At 46.8% G+C, this 26,703-nt stretch overlaps 1 protein-coding gene across 1 annotated transcript in view; it reads left to right on the forward strand.

The window, feature by feature from the left end:
- Window positions 1-25,460, forward strand: part of LRP4 (LDL receptor related protein 4) — a 63,648-nt gene extending 38,188 nt beyond the window's left edge. The window contains exons 21-38 of the mRNA XM_064365602.1: window positions 978-1,167; window positions 1,255-1,386; window positions 3,560-3,700; window positions 4,065-4,151; window positions 4,258-4,429; window positions 4,918-5,080; window positions 5,203-5,428; window positions 5,789-6,092; window positions 7,264-7,482; window positions 7,623-7,757; window positions 9,211-9,319; window positions 11,200-11,344; window positions 11,615-11,728; window positions 12,217-12,352; window positions 16,027-16,094; window positions 16,961-17,048; window positions 19,387-19,528; window positions 22,771-25,460. Of these exons, the coding sequence (XP_064221672.1) occupies window positions 978-1,167; window positions 1,255-1,386; window positions 3,560-3,700; window positions 4,065-4,151; window positions 4,258-4,429; window positions 4,918-5,080; window positions 5,203-5,428; window positions 5,789-6,092; window positions 7,264-7,482; window positions 7,623-7,757; window positions 9,211-9,319; window positions 11,200-11,344; window positions 11,615-11,728; window positions 12,217-12,352; window positions 16,027-16,094; window positions 16,961-17,048; window positions 19,387-19,528; window positions 22,771-23,103 (2,904 nt within the window). The 3' untranslated portion in view covers window positions 23,104-25,460. The remainder of the gene's footprint in view (window positions 1-977; window positions 1,168-1,254; window positions 1,387-3,559; window positions 3,701-4,064; window positions 4,152-4,257; window positions 4,430-4,917; window positions 5,081-5,202; window positions 5,429-5,788; window positions 6,093-7,263; window positions 7,483-7,622; window positions 7,758-9,210; window positions 9,320-11,199; window positions 11,345-11,614; window positions 11,729-12,216; window positions 12,353-16,026; window positions 16,095-16,960; window positions 17,049-19,386; window positions 19,529-22,770) is intronic.
- The last annotated feature ends 1,243 nt before the right edge of the window (window positions 25,461-26,703 follow it).

Below are 26,703 nucleotides of genomic sequence, written 5' to 3' on the forward strand. Positions count from 1 at the left end.
CACCACCATGCCCAGCTAATTTTTCTATTTTTAGTAGAGACAGGGTTTTGCCATGTTGGCTAGGCTAGTCTCGAACTCCTGACCTCAGGTGATCATCCACCTCAGCCTCCCTAAGCTGACATTTGCTTTTATTGGTGAAGGGCAGGGGAGTGGGCAGAGTCTTGCTCTGACTCCCAGGCTGGAGTGCGGTGGCACAATCTCGGCTCACTGAAACCTGCACCTCCTGTGTTCAAGCGATTCTCCTGCTTCAGACTCCCAAGTAGCTGGGATTATAGGCACCTGTCACTGTGCCCAACTAACTTTTGTGTTTTTTAGTTGAGATGGGATTTCACCATGTTGGCCAGGCTGGTCTCAAACTCCTGACCTCAGGTGATCCACCCGCCTCGGCCTCCCAAAGTGCTGGGATTACAGGCGTGAGCCACCATGCCGGCCAACATTTGCATTTTTAAAGAGTAAAGGCCAGTTTTTTTTTTATAAAGTCTCTCAACTTTGGTTTATCTAATGTTTCCTTGTGATTGGATTCAGAGTGTGCATTTGGAGCAGGAATACTACCCTAAGTGAAGTTATATCCTTGAGTTCTCATTGTGTCTCATCAGTAGGCACAGGTGTTGGCCTGTTCCATTATTGTGATATTTACTCCCATTGTATGGTTAGGGTAGTGTCCACTGTAAGGTTGCTATTTTATTCTTTTGTACTTAGTAAGTAATTTGTGCTGAGATACCTCCAGATGATGTGAGTAACAGATGACTTCCAACATCTTCCAATAAAACCATCACACGACCCTTAGAGCCAGGCACAATCAAATCACAGTTGGATGGAGCAAGGCTCAGAGAAATTTTATAAGTAGCTCTTAGTGAAGGTCACACAGTAGGTATTAGAGGTAGAGCTACTACTTTCTGAGTCCACAGTGAGCTCTTTACCACTGCTCCGTACTGTCAGACTTTGTTGAAGATGACACAGTGTCGGGGCCCTGGCAGGTGCTGATCGGAAGCCAGCTCCCCCACCCATTTGGGCTGACCCTCTATGGAGAGCGCATCTATTGGACTGACTGGCAGACCAAAAGTATACAAAGCGCTGACCGGCTAACAGGACTGGACCGGGAAACCCTGCAGGAGAACCTGGAGAACCTGATGGACATCCATGTCTTCCACCGCCGGCGGCCCCCAGGTGAGCAGCCCTTGGCTCGCATTGGCTTCTCTTTGGCCCTCCTATGCCCTAGCCCTCCCCATTGAACGCCCCCTCCTCTCTACCCAGTGTCTACACCATGTGCTATGGAGAATGGCGGCTGTAGCCACCTGTGTCTTAGGTCCCCAAATCTTAGCGGCTTCAGCTGTACCTGCCCCACAGGCATCAACCTGCTGTCTGATGGCAAGACCTGCTCACCAGGTAAGTCAAAGCATCACAGATGTAGATGCAGCCTCTCTAGGAGGGGGCAATGGCTCTCTTCCTTCCCTGAAGATGGGCTCCAGTGTGGTCTGAGAAACAATGAGTCCTGCTGCTTCTAGAGGCCTAGGGGCGAGACTCAGAGCTTTTAGAAAAGGGGAGGGTCCTGGGGAGAGACTCTGGGGAGCAGGTAGAAAGGACTGGAGGCAGGGTCCAACTAGTTCTTATGGTGTCTTCATGCATATTAGATAAAGATGCTCCTTTCTGAAAACACTTTCCTCTCATCTGTTAGTACATTGTCATAATATACTGATTTGGTTGGAAGAAGACACTCTGGCTGGGCTCAGTGACTCACTTCTCTAATCCCAGCACTTTGGTAGGCCGAGGCGAGCAGATGACTTGAAGTCAGGAGTTTGAGACCAACCTGGCCAACGTGGAAAAACCCCATCTCTACTAAAAATACAAAAATTAGCTGGGCATGGTGGTGCGTGCCTGTAACCTCAGCTACTCGGGAGGCTGAGGCAGGAGAATCTCTTGAACCCAGGAGGCAGAAGTTGCAGTGAGCTGAGATTGTGCCACTGAACTCCAGCCTAGGTGACAGAGTGAGACTCTGTCTCAAAAAAAAGAAGAAAAAAAAAAAGACACTTCTAACTGCCCCAAATTGGTATAATAAAGACAGAAGTGTATGATATCTACAACGTCACGGTACTCTCCCCTTAGATGTGCCACTTTTGTGAGTGCACAAACTATGTAACAACCTTATTGGAGGGTCCCAGAAGCAGGACCTGGTTACCCAGATGTTGGAAGACAAGGTTTCTCCCTAGGAGACGCTGCATGGTAGGCTGCATTTGAACTCTAACCTCCCTGGGAATTTGAGTGAGAAAGGAGCTGTGAACTGTGCCTCCCAAGTTGTGAGTAAAGCCTGCTAGGGTCCCTTTATTCCCTTTCCTTTTTCCTATTTCTTAATCTTCATGGTAAAGGGTCCTTCAAAGAGAGCCACTTTCTTAATATTAATAAAGAGGCATTAATATGAATATGTGTGAGACCTAGTGGTAAGTACTTTACGTACATGATCTCTTTTAACCCTTATAAGCCACCCTATTATTTTTCCCATTTTATAGATAGGAAAACTGAGGCTTAATAATTTAGGCTGAGAGTGGTGGCTCATGCCTGTAATGCCAGCACTTTGGGAGGCCGAGCTGGGCAGATGCTTGAGCCCAGGAGTTCGAGACCAGCCTGGGCAATGTGACGAAACGCCATCTCTACAGAAAATACAAAAATTAGCTGGGCATGGTAGTATGTGCCTGTAGTTCCAGTTACTCAGAGGGCTGAGGTGGGAGGATCGCTTTAGCTTAGGAGGTCGAGGATACAGTAAGCCATGATCATGCCACCACACTCCAGCCTGGGCGACACAGAGAGACCCTGTCTCAAAAAATAATAATTTAGCTGAGCGCGGTGGTTCACACCTGTAATCCCAGCACTTTGGAAGGCCAAGGCGGGTGGATCTCCTGAGGTTGGGAGTTCGAGACTAGCCTGACCAACATGGAGAAACCCCGTCTCTACTAAAAATACAAAATTAGCTGGGTGTGGTGGCACATGCTTGTAATCCCAGCTACTTGGGAGGCTGAGACTGGAGAATTGCTTGAACCCAGGAAGCAGAGGTTGTAGTGAGCCAAGATCGCACCATTGCACTCCAGTCTGGGCAACAAGAGTGAAACTTCATCTCAAAAAAATAAAAATACGCTCACGCCTGTAATCCCAGCACTTTGGGAGGCAGAGGCAGGCGGATTGCCTGAGCTCAGGAGTTCGAGACCAGCCTGGGCAACACAGTAAAACCCCATCTCTACTAAAATACAAAAAATTAGCCAGCTGTGGCAGCGAGCACCTGTAGTCCCAGCTACTTGGGAGGCTGAGGCAGGAGAATTGCAAGAATCCAGGAGGCAGAGGTTGCTGTGAGCCGAGATCATGCCACTGCACTCCAGCTTGGGCGACAGAGTTAGAGTCTGTCTCAAAAAAATAAATAAATAAAATTTAAAAATAACAATTTAAATAACTTGCCTAGAATAACATAGCTAGAAACCGGCAGGGACAGGGCATGAATTTCAGTTTGCCTGATTCCAAATCCATTTAATGGCTGTGCTCGAGTGATCCTCTTTCCTCCTTTCCACCTGGGTAGGCATGAACAGTTTCCTCATCTTCGCCAGGAGGATAGACATTCGCATGATCTCCCTGGACATCCCTTATTTTGCTGATGTGGTGGTACCAATCAACATTACCATGAAGAACAGTATTGCCATTGGAGTAGATCCCCAGGAAGGTCTGTGTGGCCCTCCCTTCCCACCTGGCCTTCTGTCCCTGCCCTTCAGCAACTACTGTCCTTCCTTTCCCATCACCTTTGTCCCGTGCCAGGAGCCTGGGGGCTCCCCATTCCCTCTGGCATAGCCCCTGTCCCTGTCTCTCTAGCAGTTTCTCTTTGGTTGTGAGAGCATGGTTTGGGGCCCTCTTCACTCCAGCTCTGCCAAGAGCTATCCTGCTATGATATTTCTGCATTTTCCTTGATTTCCTCTGCTAGAGGCTCCAGGGCTCTCTGACATGCTCTGGTGTTTCAGGACACGAATCACCTATGTGTGTCCCATGATGTGGGGTGAGGGTCTAGGTTGAGCCAAGCTTTCCCTCTCCAGGAAAAGTGTACTGGTCTGACAGCACCCTGCACAGGATCAGCCGTGCCAGTTTGGATGGCTCACAGCACGAGGACATCATCACCACAGGTGGGCCTTCCTCCCAGCCCAGGGACCACCTGTCTGGCAACAGGGCTGGGGAAATAGCCCATCTGTTTCAAAGTAGGAGCCAGTGTGCTCTTTTGACTTCCCACAGGGCTACAGACCACAGATGGGCTTGCGGTGGATGCCATTGGCCGGAAAGTGTACTGGACAGACACGGGAACAAACCGAATTGAAGTGGGCAACCTGGACGGGTCCATGCGGAAAGTGTTGGTGTGGCAGAACCTTGACAGTCCCAGGGCCATCGTACTGTACCATGAGATGGGGTGAGAGTAGTGGGGGGGCAGCTCAGCTGGGGTTATGATGGGGTGAAGGTGGGCAATGGAGAGCAAGCTTGCATCACAGGAACAATGTGACCTCCCTGGGGCTCTTCTACTCCCTTGTGACTTCTTGCAGGGTGACAGTACAGTGTAGAAGTTAAAAGCATGAGCCTTGGAATCAGAATAGCAGGATTGAAATGTTTTCATCACGTATTAGCTGTATCACTTGGGTCCAGTATTTAAGCTTTCTGATTCTCGGCTTCCTTACCTATTTCATAAAATGGAGGTGGTAGTGAGAATACATCCCTTGTGGCCCTTATGAGGATCAAGTGAGATAATGCACGTGAAGTATTTAGCAGAGTATTTTGTCAAGCAAAAATTTTGCCTGACATACTCTAAGTACTCAAGTGTATCTGACATACTGTTAAGTACTCATGGTATACGGTAGCTGCTGGAATAACTAGCTAATATAGCTTTTATTCTTCCTCACTCAGGTTTATGTACTGGACAGACTGGGGGGAGAATGCCAAGTTAGAGCGGTCCGGAATGGATGGCTCAGACCGCACCGTGCTCATCAACAACAACCTAGGATGGCCCAATGGACTGACCGTGGACAAGGCCAGCTCCCAACTGCTATGGGCCGATGCACACACCGAGGTGAGAGCCGTGCCCCTGCTGTTTCCCAGGAGCTTGGGAAGATGGGAAAGGCCTGCCTAGGATCTCCACAGAGAGCTCTCAGTCTGCTGATCACCAGTCCCAACCCCCTCCTTCCTCTGCAGCGAATCGAGGCTGCTGACCTGAATGGTGCCAATCGGCATACATTGGTATCACCGGTGCAGCACCCATATGGCCTCACCCTGCTCGACTCCTATATCTACTGGACTGACTGGCAGACCAGGAGCATCCACCGTGCTGACAAGGGTACCGGCAGCAATGTCATCCTTGTGAGGTCCAACCTGCCAGGCCTCATGGACATCCAGGCTGTGGACCGGACACAGCCACTAGGTGAGAAGGACCCTGGGGCTATGAGTCAGAGCTTCTGGCTTTCTGGGGCCATCTCAACAACAGAGGTATATCCAGAGCACAGAACTTGTTTACAGCCAGAAAGACAGTGACCTGCCTAAACTCCCTTCCAAGACTGGGCTGTGTTCTCTCTGGGTATGGCTGGTGCTATAGCTGCATGATGCTGTCACCTTCAAAGGACTCCTGGAGATCCTCCTGCAGACCCTCCTTCTACCTCACCCTGCCAGGCACTGAATCCCGTCACTTAGAACAGCAAAGAGTCAGCCACAAGCAGCTGGGAACTTTGTAAGATTCAGATGATGTTCCAGGATAGGTGTGAACACCTGTGCTTCTCATCACCAGGTTTTAACAAGTGCGGCTCGAGGAATGGTGGCTGCTCCCACCTGTGCTTGCCTCGGCCTTCTGGCTTCTCCTGTGCCTGCCCCACTGGCATCCAGCTGAAGGGAGATGGGAAGACCTGTGATCCCTCTCCTGAGACCTACCTGCTCTTCTCCAGCCGTGGCTCCATCCGGCGTATCTCACTGGACACCAGTGACAACACAGATGTGCATGTCCCTGTTCCTGAGCTCAACAATGTCATCTCCCTAGACTATGACAGCGTGGACGGAAAGGTCTATTACACAGATGTGTTCCTGGATGTTATCAGGTATGAGCGACACTGAAACCTCCAGAGGACACAGACTTGTTCCGATCGCTCATGAGTGAGGTTATGTTCTGACCGCTAAGTGGACGAGGGATTTGGCACTTTGGAGAGTGAGTTCTAGTCCTGACTTGCTCACTTTGCAGTGTTGTCATTTAGAGCAGAATTTCAAACTTTTGTTTGTTTAGAGATTACACAGAAGTCTAGTATGTAAAACAAACGACAACAACAACAAAAAAAGTAAACTCGGGGTGGGGACCTAGAGCCTTTCATACCTACTATTGTCCCCTAGGACTTACTGATGAGTAGGCCACGTAATCAGTATCTGTATTGCAGTAACGAAGTCACGCCCAAATGCCTAGGCTTGTTTTTTATTTTTATTTTTTTATTTTTTTTTTTTATTCTTTAAATTTTCGGCCCAAACAGGGCTTAGGAATATGATGCCCTGCCACCAGTAAGCGTGGTTTACCATGGCAGATTTTCCCACAAGGAGGAACAAGGAACATTCCCCTTTGTTCTCCCCAAGGAATGTATTAGAGTCTCAAGCTGGGGACAGGTAGGCATATGCAGTTTTGGGAAGTTCCCTAGGTGACAGTGACATGCTCCCCATTCTGAGGTAGAGTTCCCTCCTGCTGTAGGGCCTCTGCAAAAGTGCACAGGTAGGGCCAGGCATGGTGGCTCACACCTGTAATCCCAGCACTTTGGGAGGCCAAGGTGGGAGAATTGCTTGAGCCCAGGAGTTCAAGACCAGCCCAGGCAGCATAGTGAAACCTCATATCTATTTGTATTTAAATTTGTTTCTAATTTTTAAAAAATGCACAGGTAGGTTTTGACAAATCTGTGTTTCTTACAGTCACCACCTAGCAATCCTTGTCTCTTCCCAAAAATATGTGGTGATGATACACCTGTCTTCTAGCAAGGCATCCCCTGGCAGCCACCATTATTTCCAGTTAGCAGGAAATATTCTGTCCTCCTAAGAACTGGTTCGTTCATTCTGCAATTATTTTACTGAGCATCTGTCATGCTGGGTGCTGAGGAATGTACTCACAGATACTTGATCTCCATCCCTGTGGAGCTTACGTTTAGTAGGGGTCCAGTTATGGGAACATGGGTTAAAGGAGTTCTACTCTATTCTGGGTAAGTCTGGTTGCTCATCCAACACTGGGCTCTCCCCAAGGCGAGCAGACCTGAACGGCAGCAACATGGAGACAGTGATCGGGCGTGGGCTGAAGACCACTGACGGGTTGGCAGTGGACTGGGTGGCCAGGAACCTGTACTGGACAGACACAGGTCGCAACACCATAGAGGCATCCAGGCTGGATGGTTCCTGCCGCAAAGTGCTGATCAACAACAGCCTGGATGAGCCCCGGGCCATTGCCGTTTTCCCCAGGAAGGGGTAAGTTTATGGCCAGCAGAAGAGAGATCCAGGGAAGAAGGGTGGGTGGAAAAGATGGTGTCAATGGGTCCTCTGTGTTCTCTCAGCCTCCGGGTGCCGTCTTCCCATGCTTTGATGATGACAGCACTGTTGTGTCTCAGGTACCTCTTCTGGACAGACTGGGGCCACATTGCCAAGATTGAACGGGCAAACCTGGATGGTTCTGAGCGGAAGGTCCTCATCAACACAGACCTGGGTTGGCCCAATGGCCTTACCCTGGACTATGATACCCGCAGGTGGGAGTCCTGCACCAAATAACCTCCTGGAAATTGGGTGGGCAGAGGAGAGGATGGTTGAGATGAAAATGGGAAAAATGAAAAGATAGAAAGCTCCTTGGTATGTCGGGAAGAGGAAGCATTGAGAAGGATAAGGGTATGTATTCTTAGAGCAGGGATTGCTAAATCCAGCTCTCAGCCCTTAGGTGGGTTTTGTTTGGCTGGTATACATGTTCTTAATTTGAGTACCTTTGGCAGAGCATGTCTTCCGGCTGAACCACAGGTCCCACACCACTACTCATTTAAGGGCTGATTCTTATATTTGTTATAATATAACAAATCTTGATTCTTTCAGACTCTGGAACTTTGTTGTTGTTGAGACAGCATCTTGCTATGTTGCCCAGGCTGGAGTTCAATGGTACAGTCACAGCTCTCTGCAGCCAGAACCTCCCTGGCTCAAGCGATTCTCTTACCTCAGCCTCTCAAGTAGCTGGGACTATAGGCACACACCACCATGCCCAGCTAATTTTTAAATTTTTTGTAAAGACAGCGTCTTGCTATGTTGCCCAGGCTGGTCTCGAATTCCTGGACTCCAGCAATCCTACTGCCTTGGCTTCCCAAAGTGCTGGGATTTCAGGCGTGAGCCACCACGCCTGACCCAGGCTCCAGAATATACAGCTCCTTGTCTAGATAAGAAATGCTGAGGGTGGAGGGAAAGGGGTTCCGAAGCAGTCTGTGCCCCCTTTTGGCCCAGAAGAAGGGGAAGGGAATCCAAGGCTTCTGGAAAGATGGTAGAATGCTTTCTTTTAACCTCAATGAGGTCCACGTAGACTGAGCTCACTTCCTTTTTTTGTGGGGGCGGGTGGATAGAGTTTCACTCTGTTGCCCAGGCTGGAGTGCAGTGGCACCATCTCGGTTCACTGCAACCTCTGCCTCCTAGGTCCAAGCAATTCTCGTGCTGCAGCCTCCTGAGTAGCTGGGATTACAGGCATGTGTCACCATGCCTGGCTAATTTTTGTATTTTTAGCAGAGATAGGGTTTCACCATGTTGGCCAGGCTGGTCTCAAACTCCTGACCTCAAGTGATCCGCCCACCTCAGCCTCCCAAAGTGCTGGGATTACAGGCATGAGCCACCATGCCCAGCCAACTGAGCTCTCTTAAAGACCATCTGTAAGAATTTGGGCTTTGATTTTTGGGTAGGAGTCAAAGAGCAATCAAGTTCCTGAAGATAAGGCTGGGTGGTGGTTCTCTGACTTTCTACCCCTCCTCAGAGCAGTCCTGGCCTCCCCACTCATGAACCACCAGCTCCCCTCTTCAGCTTTGGGACTCACTATGACCCCTCATCAAGGATGCTTCTTGAGTTCTCATAGCACCTGCCAGTTCAGCTCAGGAGGGGACAGATAGGTTCTTAGGGGGAAGAGTTGGGCTCCCTGGCAAGCGTTTGGAGCAGCTACCCTTCTCGTTTTCTTTGCAGGATCTACTGGGTAGATGCGCATCTGGACCGGATCGAGAGTGCTGACCTCAATGGGAAACTGCGGCAGGTCTTGGTCAGCCATGTGTCCCACCCCTTTGCCCTCACACAGGTACTGGCTCGGGAGAGAGGTAACTAAACCTCCTTGACTGGGATGTTTTTTTGGGGTTCTAAGTCAGTAGCCTCAGCTGTAGCTGCTACTGAACAGGCATGCCATGGAAGCTCATTGTAGGGATTTTTCCTGTGCCCTGAAGCCGTGGTAGGTTGATAGGGCCACCGAGTGCCCTGCTACTCCTATCCTACCATTCCCATGTTCTAGTATTCAAAGGGTGGCTCTCAGAGTGGTGTACAGAATCAGATGTGGCACTTGTTAAAATGCAGGTTCCTAGGCCCTGACTATAGGGACTCTAGAAGCTACTTCCTGAGGGCTGGGCACAGCAAAATACATTTTGACAAGTTCCCCAGTTAATCCTAACGCTGTGGTCCTAGCATCTGGGCTTAGGCAGTTGACTTAATGGCAACAGGGTGGAGTGGCTAAAAGCCAGAGTTTTGAGGCATTTAGCCAGTTGGTAAGTATTTAATACCATCAGTGTGCCAGGTACCTGGGTTCAGGTTCTATCTGTATTATTAAATAACTGTGTAACTTTGAACTGAAGTGACTGAACCTCTCTTAGCTTCAGTTACCTACAAAATAAATCAGCCTAATAATAGTATCCTCCTGAAATATGCACAAAGCATTAGCACAGTACCTGGCACATAGTCAGCACCACATGCATGTTATCACTACCCATTTTCATTATTATTTGCTATGATTTTTGAGAGTTCTAACACAAAAAATGATCTCGACAAGGAAAAGAAGATCTATCAAGCCTGAGGCCAAAACAGGAATTCTCAGTCATTTAAAAATCTTGGCCAGGTGCAGTGGCTTTTGCCTGTAATCCCACCACTTTGGGAGGCTGAGGCCAGAGTATCGCTTGAGCCCAGGAGTTTGAAACCAGCCTGGGTACCATGGTGAGACCCTGTCTCTACAAAAAAATTTTTTAAATTATCCAGGTGTGGTGGTACACACATGTAGTCTTAGCTATTCAGGAGGCTGAGGCAGGAGGATCGCTTGAGCCAAGAGGTCGAGCTGCAGTGAGCTGCATTTGTACCACTGTGCTCCAACTTGGGCAACAGAGCAAGATACTATCTCAGAAAGGAGAGAGTCAGAGAGAGAAAGAGACAGAGAGAAAGGAAAGAAGAAAGGAACCAAAAGAAAGAGAAATAAATTTGACTCTTTTTGCCAAATATTATCCACCCGGTCTATATTCTGTATTCTGTCCTACTAGCTAAGAAGATTTTATCTGGTTTTACTTAATGATGAGCTTTTTTTTCATACTCTAAATGTAAAGCTACAGGGTAATACTGCATATAGTTTTTTCAATCCAGGTTTCTCCAGAGTTTCTGATATATGACCTTGGGTGGGGATGGGAACACTTTTGGTTGAGAATTTCACTATCATTACATTAGAAGAAAGCTGCCCACAGAAGTAAGCAGAGGATTTGGGGCAGTGCTCTGAGTAAAAGGCCCATAGGAACAGGAACCTAGAAAAACCTTCAAATTTACTCCTATTTGCTAGATAGGGAGCCATTCAATCAACTGAATGAAGACTGTTAGGTGCTAGAAATTCAGAGATGAATAGAACACATTCTTGTCCTTGAAGAACGTAATCTGGTAGGACTGACAGACCTATAAACAAATTGCTTGAGTGTAGAAATGAACTTGTGCGAGTGACTACAAGGTGTAGAACTGTATAGAGGAGAGAATGGTGAAGTCTATATGGATTTGGGGAGATTTCCTTGGCAATGTCACGTCTAGTGATGCACAGAAGTAGACTTGATGAGGAAGAGATGAAGAGGGCATTTCACCAGAGGCTGAGGCACAGAAGCTGTATAGGAAGGAGGCTGCTTGCTGAATAATATTTACTCTTTTTTGCATTCCCCTGTTGAGTAGCAAGACAGGTGGATCTATTGGACAGACTGGCAGACGAAGTCAATCCAGCGTGTAGACAAATACTCAGGCCGGAACAAGGAGACGGTGCTGGCGAATGTGGAAGGCCTTATGGATATCATCGTGGTTTCCCCTCAGCGGCAGACAGGTGGGCTCCCGGGTACTGACCCTACTTCCTTACCATCTGTGGGACTGATTGGTCACCCCAAGGACTGTTAGGGACCAAGACAGGCCCACAAGACAGCTTCTTGGTTCACATTTTAAACTCTTAGATCTTTCTACTCCCTTGTGGTTGTATCTTTCCTGCTCCCCTGTCCCTGGGAGTAGGGAAATCCTGGGTTTCCTCTGTATTTGAGAAGCGTTAAACTGGGAGACCTGATTCTGTCCTAGATAAGACACTCATCTACTTTGCCTCCAGGGACCAATGCCTGTGGCGTGAACAATGGTGGCTGCACCCACCTCTGCTTTGCCAGAGCCTCGGACTTCGTATGTGCTTGTCCTGACGAACCTGATAGCCGGCCCTGCTCACTTGGTGAGTTGGACTGAATGGGCTGGAGCCACTCAGCAGAGCCCCTGGAAGGGCTGAGGGTCAGCAGCCTCCAGTCTTGATCTGATCTGTCCTTCTGGGTGGGATCCCCATAAAGAAGGTTTTATTAGTAGAGTGACTGGTAGCAATCTGCTTGGGTTTTGGGAATTGCTCAAACCTGAGTTTGCCTGCATTCTGGCATTTGCTAGAACAGAATTCAGGTCTCTTGATACCCAGGTCCCTGCTGTGGGATAATCAGTGGCCTGTACATCACTCTCTCTTCCTGACTTTGGTGGGCCAGCTGTCTCATCCAGAGCTATTAATATTGAATCCAACTCCTTTTTATTTATAGTATTAAGAAGGGCCATTAATGAAGGTGCCTGGGACTAGGGCAGCTAAAAGATTGTTTTGTCAAGTTCTCCAGCTGCTACTCTTGGGCCGTACATAGAGGTTTGTAGTTCCAGTGGCCCACTCCAATCCTCTTTTTTGTCTAGTGCCTGGCCTGGTACCACCAGCTCCTAGGGCCACTAGCATGAGCGAAAAGAGCCGGGTGCTACCCAGCATACTACCTACCACCTTGCATTCCTCAACCACCCGGACCCGCACGTCTCTGGAGGAGCTGGAAGGAAGGTAAATAGGTTCAGTATAAGATTGTGGGCCCTTTCATTCAAATCACCCCATGAGCAGTAGCTCATAGTCCCATCTTAATAAGGCAGTTGGGAGGTAGATTTTGTCATGAGCTAACAGTCCCTGCTATTTGGGACAGAAGATGATATTCAGACTTGTAGATTGTTGCAGGTGATTCCCTTTTTAGCTCTGAGGGCAAAAAGCTTTAAGAACAACTTGAAACAGAAATCACTTAGGAGGACCGTCCCACATGGCATTCTTCCTTCTTTCTCTCTCTGATATTTGCTCTCACATCATTGTCTTGTCTAAGAGTAGTCTCTGGGCTGTGGCTTTATGACTTGGAACAAAAAGGTAGGTTTCCCCAGAGATATGATGGCTTTAGCTTGTAATGACATATGCATCCCCCCACACACAAACACCATTATTAAATAAGTAGGTATAACCACGAACAATTCTCAAATCAAGTATAAAGTATCTTATTTCATTAAATTAAAGGTGTTATCCATTATAAAATGCATCCTGATTTGAGAAATGAAACTGAAAAGATAACCAACAGCAAATGTGTGTGAAATGCTTTTTTTTTTTTTTGAGACCAAGTCTTGCTTTGTTACCCAGGCTGGAGTGCAGTGGCATGATCTTGGCTCACTGTAACTTCTACCTCCTGGGTACAAGCGATTCTCATGCATCAGCCTCCCAAGTAGCTGGGATTATAGGTGCCCGCCACCACACCCAGCTTATTTTTATATTTTTAGTATAGATGGGGTTTCACTGTGTTGGCCAGGCTGGTCTTGAACTCCTGACCTTGTGATCTACCTGCCTCGGCCTCCCAAAGTGCTGGCATTACAAGCGTGAGCCACCCTGCCTGGCCAAAATGCTATTGATTTGTAAGTCACATTCCTGTTTCCGGGATGGTAGACCATAGAAAAAACACATTTTAAAATAAATATGATGTTACATTCAATTTAGAGAAATTCTTTTTCTTTTCTTTTTTTTTTTTTGACACAGGGTCTCACTCTGTCACCCAGGCTGGAGTGCAGAGCATGAACACAGCTCAAGCTCACTGCAGCCTCCACCTCCTGAGCTCAGGTGATCCTCCTATTTCAGCCTCCCAGGTAGCTGAACTACAGGTGTGTGCCACCATGTCTGGCTAATTTTTTTGTACTTTTTGTAGAGCTGGGGCTTTGCCATGTTGCCCAGGCTGGTCTCAAACCTCTGGGCTCAAGCGATCCACCTGCCTAGGCATCCCAAAGTGCTGTCATTGCAGATGTGAGACACTGCACCTGGCAAAAAATTCTAATAACTATGTTTTTCATTTACACTTCATAAAAAATAATCTGGGCTGGGTGCGGTGGCTCATGCCTGTAATCCCAGCACTTTGGGAGTCCAAGGTAGTCAGATCACATGAGGGCAGGAGTTCAAGACAAGCCTGGGCAACATGGTGAGATCCTGTCTCTACAAGAAAGTTTTTTTTAATTAGCTGGCATGGTGGCAAATGCCTGTAGTCTCAGCTACTTGGGAGGCTGAGGTGGGAGGATTGCTTGAGCCCAGGAGTTTTAGGCTGCAGTGAATTGTGATTGTGCCACTGCACTCCAACCTGGGTGACAGACTGAGACCCTGTCTCCAAAAATAAGTAAATGAGCAACTGGAAATACAGATGTGAATAAAGAAAAAGTGAATAAAGAATATAATTTACTCTTAATGTTTTCATGTCTATCTTTTCAAGACATTTTTCTAATTAGAACAGTTTTTTTGTCCACTTCACATACTGGTCTCTTTATTTTTAATATCAGTAGTTTACAAAGCAGTTAACATTTGGTTTCAATTCTGAAAGCAGAAACTTAATAATAATCCCAAATAAAATCTTTAGACTCAATGTCCCTAAAGTTACATGATTTGCACATGATCAAATTTATACGCTGTGTGCCCTCATTCTCTGTTTTTACTACAGTTTGTAAAGAAAAGGAAACATCCAGGTATAAACAGGTACAAACATGTGCCTTTCTCACTATCTTTTTTTTTTTTCTTGAGATGAATCTCAGTCACCCAGGCTGGAGTGCAGTGGTGCCATCTCGGCTCACTACAACCTCCACCTCCTGGGTTCAAGTGATTCTCCTGCCTCAGCCTCCCGAGTAGCAGGGATTATAGGTGCCCGCCACCACGCCCGGCTAACATTTGTAATCTTAGTAGAGACGGAGTTTCACCATGATGGTCAGGTTGGTCTCGAACTCCTGACCTCCTAATTTGCCCGCCTCGGCCTCCCAAAGTGGTGGGATTACAGGTGTGAGCCACTACACCCGGCCTCACTAAGTTTTAAGTACTATCAGTCATTATTACTCTCTGATTTTCTTTAGGTTTATTTAGAAAACTTCTGACCCAAGCCGGGTGCAGTGGCTCACGCCTGTAATCCAGCACTTTGGGAGGCTGAGGTGGATGGATCACGAGGTCAGGAGTTTGAGACCAGCCTGACCGACATGGTGAAACCCTGTCTCTACTAAAAATACAAAAATTAGCCAGGCATGGTGGCAGGTGCCTGTAATCCCAGTTACTTGGGAGGCTGAGGCAGGAGAATCGCTTGAACCCAGGAGGCAGAGGTTGCAGTGAGCCAAGGAGGCTCCATTGCACTGTAGCCTGGGTGACAGAGCGAAACTCCGTCTCCAAAAAAAAATAAAGAAATCTTTTGGGGCTGGGCTCGGTGGCTCACGCCTGTAATCCCAGCACTTTGGAAGGCCGAGGCGGGTGGATCATGAGGTCAAGAGATCGAGACCATCCTGGTCAACATGGTGAAACCCCATCTCTACTAAAAATAGAAAAATTAGCTGGGCATGGTGGCACGTGCCTGTAATCCCAGCTACTCAGGAGGCTGAGGCAGGAGAATTGCCTGAACCCAGGAGGCGGAGGTTGCGGTGAGCCAAGATCACGCCATTATACTCCAGCCTGGGTAACAAGAGCGAAACTCCGTCTCAAAAAAAAAAAAAAAACAGAAATCTTTTGACCCCCGCTTGGACCTTTTCTTATTGTCAGAGTTCTATTTGAAAATCCGGTGCATCTTGGTTCCATGTGCTCTTGCAAGTAGCTTTTCTCTGACTGTTTAGGAGATGCCTTTAATTGCCTGCTCATAATGTACCATAAACAAGTCACCTTCTGAGCATTTCGAGTTAGTTATCTGAGCATTCCCTCTGGATGTCTTGCATATTCCCTTGTGAAAGAGTGAAGAGAAGAAAAACAATTTTTTGACCTTGTGATATTTAGCTCTTGTGATAATTTTTACCCCATCAGACTGGTTTGGCTAGCAGCTTCTTCTGACTCATCCTGGTAGTTCAAAAAAGCCTAATATTGATGTCCTTAGTATTCTTTGTGCAGACTTCCAACTCGCTTCAACCTGCTTCTCATTTTTAAAGGTATATATATATTTTTTTGTTTGTTTTCCCAGAGGCGATCCGAAAAAGGTACATATTTTATAACACATTTAAATATGGTATAACAGCTTGAAAACAGTGCCTTGCACTGATTTCTCTCCATTTCCTGCTGTTGCCCTCTCCATGCTTCTGGTATCTTCCATCTGGTACATTCTCATACCTGAAAGCCCCTGCTTACAGGCCTTTCCCCCTTTCCTGGAGGAAGGTGTGATCTTCATTGAGTATGAGTAGGCTTCACATTCAGTTTTCTGTGCCCCACAGATGTTCTGAAAGGGATTCCAGGCTGGGCCTCTGTGCACGTTCCAATGAGGCTGTACCTGCTGCTCCAGGTAAGCCCTGAGTGCCTCTCTGTTCTGGAAAAGAAGATGTAATGAATCTAAGTCTCCACTGACATCTTTCATAACCTTCATTGGGACTCTTTGGAGTTGATAACCTTTTTTTTGTTTTTGAGACAGAGCCTCGCAGTGTTGCCCAGACTGTAGTGCAGTGGCACAATCTTGGCTCACTACAATCTTTGCCTCCTGGGTTCAAGCAATTCTCCTGCCTCAGCCTCCACAGGCGTGCACCACCACACCCAGCTAATTTTTTTGTATTTTTAGTAGAGATGGGGTTTCACCATGTTAGCCAGGATGGTCTCGATCTCCTGACCTCATGATCCACCCACCTCAGCCTCCCAGAGTGCTAGGATTACAGGCGTGAGCCACCTGGCCGATTAACTCTTTTTAAACTAAAATCCATAGAAATAATAATCGTAATAGCTCTCACCACTTACAGTGACAGCTTATGGTATGCTTTCCATATTTCAGGCATGTGATAAGCCATATATATGCCACACATATGTGTGTGTACATGTATATATACATACTCTCATGCAATCTCCAGTCCTATGAGCAATTTATTATTTACATTTAACTAAAGAGAAAATGTAGGCTTACTAGTTAAGCATCTTGCCTTATGTCAGATATCTAGGAAGTGGTGGAAATGGGATCAGAGATCCTGGCAGAGTGATAGATTCCTTCTCAGCCTCCTCACTGCACTTGCCATTCACCTCTCTGAAAAGGAGGCCTCTAGCCATCGCCAGATGGTGTTGGATCCAACACCCACAAAAGAAACCCTTCATCTTTCCATTACTCACACTGGCACCAGCTAGAAGGTTGTCAGTGGCTCCTGCCTAGCATTTCTATATTCTTCCTAGGGGAAGGACTTCATATCAGCTACGCCATCGGTGGACTCCTCAGTATTCTGCTGATTTTGGTGGTGATTGCAGCTTTGATGCTGTACAGGTAACTTCAGTCTTGCTGCAGGGGCCACATGCTCATTAGTCTTCATGAGCATGTCTGGGATCTCCCAAAGCTCTGCAGTTTACTGAATCAAGCTCTGACTAGCTTTATTGCAAGATTGGGTGCCTGGTCAGGGTAGCAGAAGGAAAGGTGGAAACCCAAATACTTCCTCTTCCCCAGTCACAACCTAAGCATTTTCCTTATTGAATGAATACAACAACCCTTCAGATTTTCTTTTTCTTTTGTTTATTTCTTTATTTTTGAGACAGAGCCTTGTTCTGTTGCCCAGGCTGGAGTGCAGTGGCATGATCTCTGTTCACTGCCACCTCTACCTCCTAGGTTCAAGCGATTCTCCTGCCTCAGCCTCCTGATTACTGGGATTACAGGCACACGCCACCAAGCCCAGCTAATTTTTGTATTTTTAGTAGAGATGGAGTTTTACCATGTTGGTCAGGCTGGTCTCAAACTCCTGACCTCGTGATCCACCTGCCTCAGCCTTACAAAGTGCTGGTATTACAGGTGTGAGCCACCACACCCAGCCTCAGATTTTCTTTTTTCTTTTTTTTTTTTTTTTTGAGACGGAGTTTCGCTTGTTACCCAGGCTGGAGTGCAATGGCGTGATCTCGGCTCACCACAACCTCCGCCTCCTGGGTTCAGGCAATTCTGCCTCAGCCTCCTGAGTAGCTGGGATTACAGGCACGCACCACCATGCCCAGCTAATTTTTTGTATTTTTAGTAGAGATGGGGGGTTTCACCATGTTGACCAGGATGGTCTCGATCTCTTGACCTCGTGATCCACCCGCCTCAGCCTCCCAAAGTGCTGGGATTACAGGTGTGAGCCACCGCGCCCGGCCCCTCAGATTTTCTTTATAGACTAGGATGCTGAGGACACAGGGAATATTACCCAAGGTCATAGAGTGAGAGGCAAAGCTAAGACTGACTCTAGAATTTTTACTTTTCCCAGTACTCCCTACCTCCAATTTCCCTGAAATTGGAAGTGATTTTTCCCTTATACAAACACAGTCCTTTACTACAATATTGGTAGGTACTTTATTGCTCAGTAGCATTCATTTTGGAAAGGCAGAATGTGTTATCTAGAATCTTTTTGTGTCCCTCTTTCTTTATATTTTCCCCCAAATGCTTTAAACGTAGTTTACAGTTTGCTGCTGTTGTTCATCATCATCATCATCATCATAACAGTTACCATTAATGGATATAGGTCAATGTCACAACAACCTCGTAACACAGGTATTATTATTCCTCACTTTACAGGAGGATCTGAGGCTCAGAAAGTTTATTTTTTTATTTTTATCTTTATTTTTTTGAGATAGAGTCTCACTGTCACCCAGGCTGGAGTGCAGTGGTGCCATCTCGGCTCTCAGCAACCTCTGCCTCCTGGATTCAAGCAATTCTTGTGCCTTAGCCTCGCAAGTAGCTGGAACTACAAGCACACACCACCATGCCCAGGTTTTTTTTTTTTTTTTTTTTTTTTTTTTGTATTTTTAGTAGAGATAGAGTTTTTCCATGTTGGTCAGGCTGGTCTTGAACTCCTGGCCTTATGTGATCTGCCCACCTCAGCCTCTCTAAGTGCTGAGATTATAGGTGTGAACCACCATACCCAGCCAGAAAGTTTAGATTATATCTACCAAGGTCCCAGCTAATAAATCACACAGGTGGAATTGAAACAGATCTGTCTGACTCTAAAGCTCAGTGCATTAGTTCTCCATTGCCCCATAAGAAATTACCCTAAAACTTAGTGACTCAAAATGATAACCATTATTTCACAGTTTCTATAGGTCAGAAATCTGGATGCAGCTTAGCTAGGTGCCTCTACCTCAAGGTCTCCCACAGATTGCAATCCAGGTATCAGCTGGGGTTGCAGTCTCATCTCAAGGTTTTACTGGGGAAAGATCCCCTTCTGCACTCGCTCACATACTTGTTGGCAGGATTCACAGGATTCAGCTCTTCACAGGCTGTTGGCTGGAGGCCTTTCTCATCAGTTCCTTGCCTTGTGGGCCTCTCCATGGGACAACTTACAAAATGGCAGGTTGCTTCTCCCAGAGCAACAGCAAAAGAGAATGAAGGAGGGCAACTCAAAACCAGAACCAGTTTCTTGGTAACCTAATCTAGCAGCCAACACATCTGCATAATCTTTTCATTAGAAGTAAGTCACCAGACCAGTCCACACTCAAGGGGAGGGGATTCTTAAGGGCATGAATACCAGGAAGTGAGACTCACTGGGATCATCTTAGAGGCGGCCTACCAGACTCAGGTTACAATTTTCCCAGGTATTAACCCCTTAAAGATCTGAACTAATTTCTCATCACCTTTCCTCCTAAAGACACAAAAAATCTAAGTTCACTGATCCTGGAATGGGGAACCTCACCTATAGCAACCCCTCCTACCGAACATCCACACAGGAAGTGAAGATTGAAGCAATCCCCAAACCAGCCATGTACAACCAGCTGTGCTATAAGAAAGAGGTAAAAATTGAAATTTATATTCAAGGGTCTTTTTGGGGAGGTGAGGGGAGGGGTTATACTCCAAATGCCTCATTAAGTCAGTAAGGGCTGCTGAGTAATCCCATCTACCATTTTGCAAGTTATAGTGAACAGAAGAACTGAATGTAATTTGGGTTTCTGGGAAGTTCTAGAATCTCTGAGAGATTAGCTTGAGGGACCTTAGTGAGAACCAGGTTAGAAGGCAGATCTCAGAAGATTTAGATCTAAAAGCAGTTGCCCTGCCAGGAGATGTTTCCAAACTCATAGGTTCTTTCCCTCCAGGAATTGTGATTCCCCTGCTAAAGGATTTGCACTTCTGAAACAAGGGAGCTCTCCTAGACAACACCCAAAAAACCCAAGAGCTCCTGGACTCGCCCATTTATTAGCCTCTGGTCCAAGCTGGTAGCACCTATAGTTGGGAATGGCTTGTTTTTCACTATTCTTCCTCTTACCACAGAAATTTCTCTAGAATTCTGAAGGTTTACCTGCTTTTTTTTTTAACTTGTCATTTCAATGGAAAATTATTTGATCAATGTTAAGACATGAAAAATAGTCCCATTTCAATTAGCTGGGTGTGGTGGCTTGTGCCTAGAGTCCCAGCTACACAGGAGGCTGAGGTGGGAGGATCGCTTGAGCTCAGGAGTTGGAGGCTGCAGTGAGCTGTGATCATGCCACTACCCCCCAGCCTGGGTAACAGAGTGAGACCCTATCTCAAAAAAAAAAAAAAAAGTCCCATTTCCACAAAGGAACTATACCTGGGATTTCAGATTTTCCTAATCCAATGTAAGCCTTGTTTTTTTCCTAAAATCCTGTAACTCTTCATCGGAAGTTATTCCTTATGAAGATCCTAACTGGTCTTCTTCTTTGGCCTATCTAGCACAGTCAGAACCTGCTCTCACACCTGCAGGGCTCTCGTGTGTAACAAATACATTTCACATAAAAATCTGGATCCATGAATTCTCATATTTAAAAAGCTTCCACTACTTCTGGTTCAAGTTAGTGTTTGAAAAAAAAAATTTTTTAATTAAACTTTTTTTTTTTTTTTGAGACGGAGTCTTGCTCTGTCACCAGGCTGGAGCACAGTGGCGCAATCTTGGCTCACTGCAACCTCTGCCTCCTGGGTTCAAGAGATTCTTCTGCCTCAGCCTCTCGAGTAGCTGGGACCACAGGCACGGTGCCACCATGCCCGGCTAATTTTTTTGTATTTTTAGTAGAGACGGGGTTTCACCGTCTTGGCCAGGATGGTCTCAATCTCTTGACATCATGATCCACCCGCCTCAGCCTCCCAAAATGCTGGGATTACAGGCGTGAGCCACCACGCCCGGCCTAATTAAACATTTTTTTTAAAAAGCTTCTATTGCAGTCAAAACAGATAGTGCAGGGATGGCTTGTAGTTCTAGGAATGGTAGAGTCCTCAATGAATATCTTTGAGAGAAAGACTCAAAGATACTTGGGTTCCTAGAGCATCTGATGCTCCAAAAAAGAACCACAATGAAGGCCACAGGATAGCAATTAAAATGGTGTGACCTCTTTTTTCTGTTGTGTGTTTCTTCCTCAGCAGCTCTTTTACCCCTCTGATAGTCTTTCACCTTTTCTCTTCTGATTTCCTCTTGATTTCAGGTACCTGTTGCTGTGTGTTTGTAGAGGGAGTGGTGTTCCCCAAATTGCAAGTGCCATGTCCCCCACCTCTCCCTAACTGACCCAGTGTGTCTCTGTGATTAAGACACTGAGTGGCCTGCATCTTATACTAATTTCATCTTGGGGGCTGTGCTGGGTGAATGGACATCTGTGTGTGTGCTTGTGTGCTATGTCCCTCTCTGCATGGTTGAGGGAGCTGTCACTCTCAGAGGGCAGGGACCATGTTTTATATTGTATAATCATCAAAGCACCTAGAACAGTCTCCTGCTTAACATAGAGGCTCAGTAAATATCTATGGAATTGAGTTGTTACAAAAATAGAGCCGTAGTTGCAGAACTCTTGGCAGGAATACTATCCCAGGGACAGAACCCAAGCGATGATCCATTTTCTTCTGGCAGTGGTGGCATGTTGGTTGGTATACCCCAGAAGCCAGGAGTGAGGCTGCTCTTTGAGGAGGCCATAAAGGGAGAGGCCTGAGCACAACTCCAGGCTGTGCCTGGAAGAGTCCCAAGTTTTGCTTCAGAATGGTCCCAGGACTCACGGCAGGAGAGCCAGAGTAACCTCCAAAAAAGGTTATAGGTTACAGGACCCCACTAGATTGACATTAGGACACAGATAAGAGGACTGTCCTTTTTCTTTTCTTCTTCTTCTTTTTTTTTTTTTTTGAAATGGAATCTCACTATGTTACCCAGGGTGGAATGCAGTGGTGTGATATGGGCTCACTACCACCTCAGCCTCCGAGGTTCAAGGGATTCTCCTACCTCAGCCTCCTGAGTAGCTGGGATTACAGGCACCTACCACCATGTCTGGCTAATTTTTGTATTTTTAGTAGAGACGTGGCTTTATCATGTTGGCCGGGCTAGTCTCGAACTCCTGACCTCAAGTGATCTGCCCACCTTGGCCTCCCAAAGTGCTGGGATTACAGGCATAAGCCACCACCGCTGGCCAGATAAGAGGATTTTCTAGAGTCTCCCATCTTATCTCTCAAGTTTTCTCCTTAACAAAATTAGAAAAAAGAGATAATTGAGAACAAACTAATACCTGAAGTAGCTTAAAATCCTGAATAAATACACATTTAATTGCTCTTGCCAATTGCTTTTGATGATTTATATCAGCATGATGTCCCATGAATAAACCATAGTAACAACATAACAAAGCTAACACATTACAGTGCATCTTGTGTCAACACTCTGATAACTGCATTCCACATATCACTTCATTTCACCTGGCAGCAGTTGGTTGTGAGGTGTGGATACTGTTACTCTACACAGCAGAGTTTCAGACACTGAGTTTTAGAGATGTGAAATCATTTGCCCAAGGTGACAAAGCCAGTGCGTGGCTGCTGCAGGACTGAAAGCCGTGGTTTTCCCTCCTCCCTGTATGATAATGGTAATAATCATCCTAGCTGCCCCTCCCCTTTCAGGCTAGTCCTCATATTTTTGCCCTAATCACATTTCCCCATTTGTCTGTGGGATTTTTTGCATTTCACTCCTACTCTTACCCCATCCACTTCCTTTTTCAGTTTACCATGGGATCCTGTGTAGAAAGCCAACTGACTGACCATGTCTGCCCACTCTCCACCCTAGGGAGGGCCTGACCATAACTACACCAAGGAGAAGATCAAGATCGTAGAGGGGATCTGCCTCCTGTCGGGGGATGACGCTGAGTGGGATGACCTCAAGCAACTGCGAAGCTCACGGGGGGGCCTCCTCCGGGATCACGTATGCATGAAGACAGACACAGTGTCCATCCAGGCCAGCTCTGGCTCCCTGGATGACACAGAGACGGAGCAGCTTTTACAGGAAGAGCAGTCTGAGTGTAGCAGCGTCCACACCACAGCCACTCCAGAAAGACGAGGCTCTCTGCCAGACACGGGCTGGAAACACGAACGCAAGCTCTCCTCAGAGAGCCAGGTCTAAATGCCCGCGTTCTCTTCCCTGCCTGCCTGTTTCTTCTCCTTTATGGACGTCTAGTCCTTGTGCTCGCTTACACCACAGGCCCCCTTCCTGTGTGCTCGTCCTCCTCCTCCTTCCACCCCATAACTGCTCCTAAGCCCTCACGGGAGCTGTTTACCACCTGAGTCCATAACTACCTGTGCACAAGAAATGATGGCGCATCTCGAAAATTTAGACCTGGATTTTACCATGAACTTCACATCTTGTACTCCATCCTGGGCCCCCTGAAACTACTTATTCATGATTCCTCACCAGCGTAGAGCTCCACCTCTCTTTCCCCTGGTACCCTCAGTGCTGATACAGCTGATGGCCCGGGACTTTGCTCTGCGCCATCACAGCCAGCATGACTGCTTCTCTGAGACAACTTGCCCGTCGGGGGCTGGGACAAGGGGGTGTGGGTAAAGAGGGATGAAGGATAGAGGCTGAGAAAAGAAGGGAGAGTCAGCCCAGCAGGTATGGGCATCTAGGTAACCTCCAGCCTCAAGTGTGTTGGCAACACAAAAAAGCTTTTGGGGGTAGTTGGGTCTGGGTATCCAGTCCATTGCTGGCAGTGGACATTATTCTTGCCCTACGAGTCACTGCCTTTTCAGCAGCAGATACTGGCAAGATGGGGGTGGCTGAAGCTGTTCTTCCTCCTGCTAGAATGTCTGGAGCTGTTTCTACCTTCAGATAACTGGGGCTCCTATCATGAGGCTACTGGCTAATATGAATTCCCTCCTGGTGCCACCACTGGCCAGTACCTTTCCTAAGTCTTTGCTCAAAGTAACCAGGTTGTGAGCCAGTAGCTTGAGTGAATGTTAGGCCTTGGGGGCTGAGTCTCTGAAATGTCTAAGAAGCTCTGCCTAGACCAAACATGGTATACCACCTGAACCCTCTCTCCCTCATTCCCTGGGATTCTGGGGAAAAGACCCAGAAATAAGCTTTCAGAGAAAAACCAGAAGTTGTCATAAATGATGAGAAAGAACTATCAGGTTGGAGACTTGGGACACCCAGGACCTAAAGAGAAGTATCCACGAGGTCAGACTTCCTGTTGAACTTCCTGTGTTCTTCCGCAAGTGCTCAGGGATCGAAGTTAGTGGACAGCGAGCCTGTGGCTATGGGGTGGTGATGTTCCTCTTCCAGCTCTCTCCTCAGCTAAGGGGCTTAGTTTCCATGCGGGATGCCGTCACTGGATTCACACTCATTCACACAAAGGGCACATGTCTCAGCCTAGTATCAGGGAAATTGAGACTTATTTTTGCCCTAAAACGTCTCCCTAGCTGTTCTTCATGGTTTGTTGTTTTTTTTTTATTTGTTTTTTGCCTAATTTGCTTTTTCTGACCAAGCCTTGTGGCACCAGCAATCTCCAAAGTCCTGTGGTGGGGAGGGCTAAATAAATAAAGATGCAAAGAGCTGGGCAAGGAGTAGAAAGATAGAATCACTGCTGAGACCCTGTTAGGCCGTGGCAGACCCAGACCTCTTCTCCTTAGGAATTAGAAGTGGCAGGAGAGGACAGCAGGCGCTGCGAATGCAGGGGAGAATTTCTAGGGGAAGTTTCCTGAGTTGAAACTTCTTCTGTGGTTATTGGTACTGAGAAATCAGTTACCAAACATGGGTGAAAAAGGACAAGATCAAATCTTTTCTGGTCAGTTCTGAGACTGCTAGAGAGAGATACCAAGCCCTTAGCCTTGCTCTCAGTAGTGTCAGCCCCAGGTCTGGGCCTCCCCACATTAGAGACAGGCCAAGCCACCAAGGGTTCAGTGCACAAAGTTGGAAAGGTGAGGTGCCATTTCCAGGAGGAAATGGGAACATTTCACAGTTGACAAAGCAGTAAAGGAAGGAGCACTTTGGGTCTTTAGACTCGTGTCTGGAGAGGAAGAGCAGGTAGAAAAGTGGCATTTTCGCAAAAGGGGGAAGGATCTTATTGCACTTGGGCTGTTCAGAATGTAGAAAGGACATATTTGAGGAAATATCTATTTGAGCACTGATTACTCTGTAAAAAGCAAAATCTCTCTGTCCTAAACTAATGGAAGTGATCCTCCCATGTTCATGTGTAATGGTTTTAACGTTACTCACTGGAGAGATTGGACTTTCTGGAGTTATTTAACCACTATGTTCAGTATTTTAGGACTTTATGATAATTTAATATAAATTTAGCTTTTCTTAATCACCTTGCTTGGCTTGGAGTCATGACTAATCCTGCACCTGCTCTGTCTGGCAGACCCACCCTGTGGAAAACCTGCTTACAGACATCGCTTCTAAGTCCTTTGTGGATGTGAGGACAGTGAAGAGCAATAAAGGGTGTGAGGCTTCTGCCGGAGTTTCAGCTCATCTGGAGAAGACAGGTTGAAGCCAGAGTTCGTTGACTGATGAAACCCTTATTTCCTCTAGAAGAGGAATGGGGCCAGGCGCAGTGGCTCACGCCTGTAATCCTAGCACTTTGGGAGGCCGAGGCGGGTGGATCACAAGGTCAGGAGTTCAAGACCAGACTGGCCAACATGGTGAAACCCCGTCTCTACTAAAAAAAAAAAAAATACAAAAATTAGCTCGTGTGGTGGCTTGTGCCCGTAATCCCAGCTACTTGGGAGGCTGAGGTAGGAGAATTGCTTGAACTGGGACCCGGGAGGTGGAGGTTGCAGTGAGCCGAGATCGCGCCACTGCACTCCAGCCTGGGCTACAGAGCGAGACTCCATCTCAAAAAAAGGAATGGTAGATGGGTTTCCTCTTGAGTGCCAACTCTGACTGGTTGGTAGTGGCTGCCTGAGGGCCTGTTCACGCTCAATGGAAAGAATGCGTTATGGTTAGTGCCATCTCTTGTGCACTAGAAGGAAATGTCATGGCATGTATATCATGTATCTTCTATTTCTGTTCTAGGTCTTTGTCACAGAACTTAACTTTGCCTTGCAGTGATGGTCACTGGCAAGACTATCTCATGTAGTAAGAAAAGTACTGGAACTGGAGACATGGAGGGCTAATTCCAGTCCCAGATCTGCCACTCGCTCTGTTTGATCTTAGTCAACTTTCACAGTTACTCTGAGAACGGATCAAATGATCACTAGGATTTCATTTATTTTAAAAAAAGCTGCCTTTTCATAGCTCATCCAGTACTTCCCAAGGCTAGAATAAGGAGCTAGTGATCCCTTCTCAGTTTCTATGGATGTGATGCCCCTCAGTGAAAATTGAGAATCATGTTAGTCTCAATGCCCAATGTAGAATTTCATGTCAAGTCTCAATAGTTGATTTTCTAAACCACACACCATCTAAAGAATAATATCCCCATTCATTTACTATGGGCTAGCACTCCCCATGCCTAAATGAAGACATAATCTTACAGAGCTTAGAGTCTAGCCACACCATTACCACCACCATCCCAAAAAAGAAAATAATGAAAACAAGAAAGACTGAAGCTTCTGTATTTAAGTGACCAGAGAGCTGAGTATAAAATAAAGTTGTAATTTTTCCAACTTTGGTGAGGAGTAGGTGTGCCAGAACAAAAACAAGTAGAATAGCCCAAGGATAACCATCCCCCCAACCCCCACTGTTCTCTTTTGGGGGGAAAAAAAAGCAGAAAAGGAGGACATCTTG

The sequence above is a fragment of the Aotus nancymaae genome, unplaced genomic scaffold, assembly GCF_030222135.1.
Source record: "Aotus nancymaae isolate 86718 unplaced genomic scaffold, 86718_ANA_hifiasm-v0.15.2.pri h1tg000059l, whole genome shotgun sequence".
NCBI lineage: Eukaryota > Metazoa > Chordata > Mammalia > Primates > Aotidae > Aotus > Aotus nancymaae.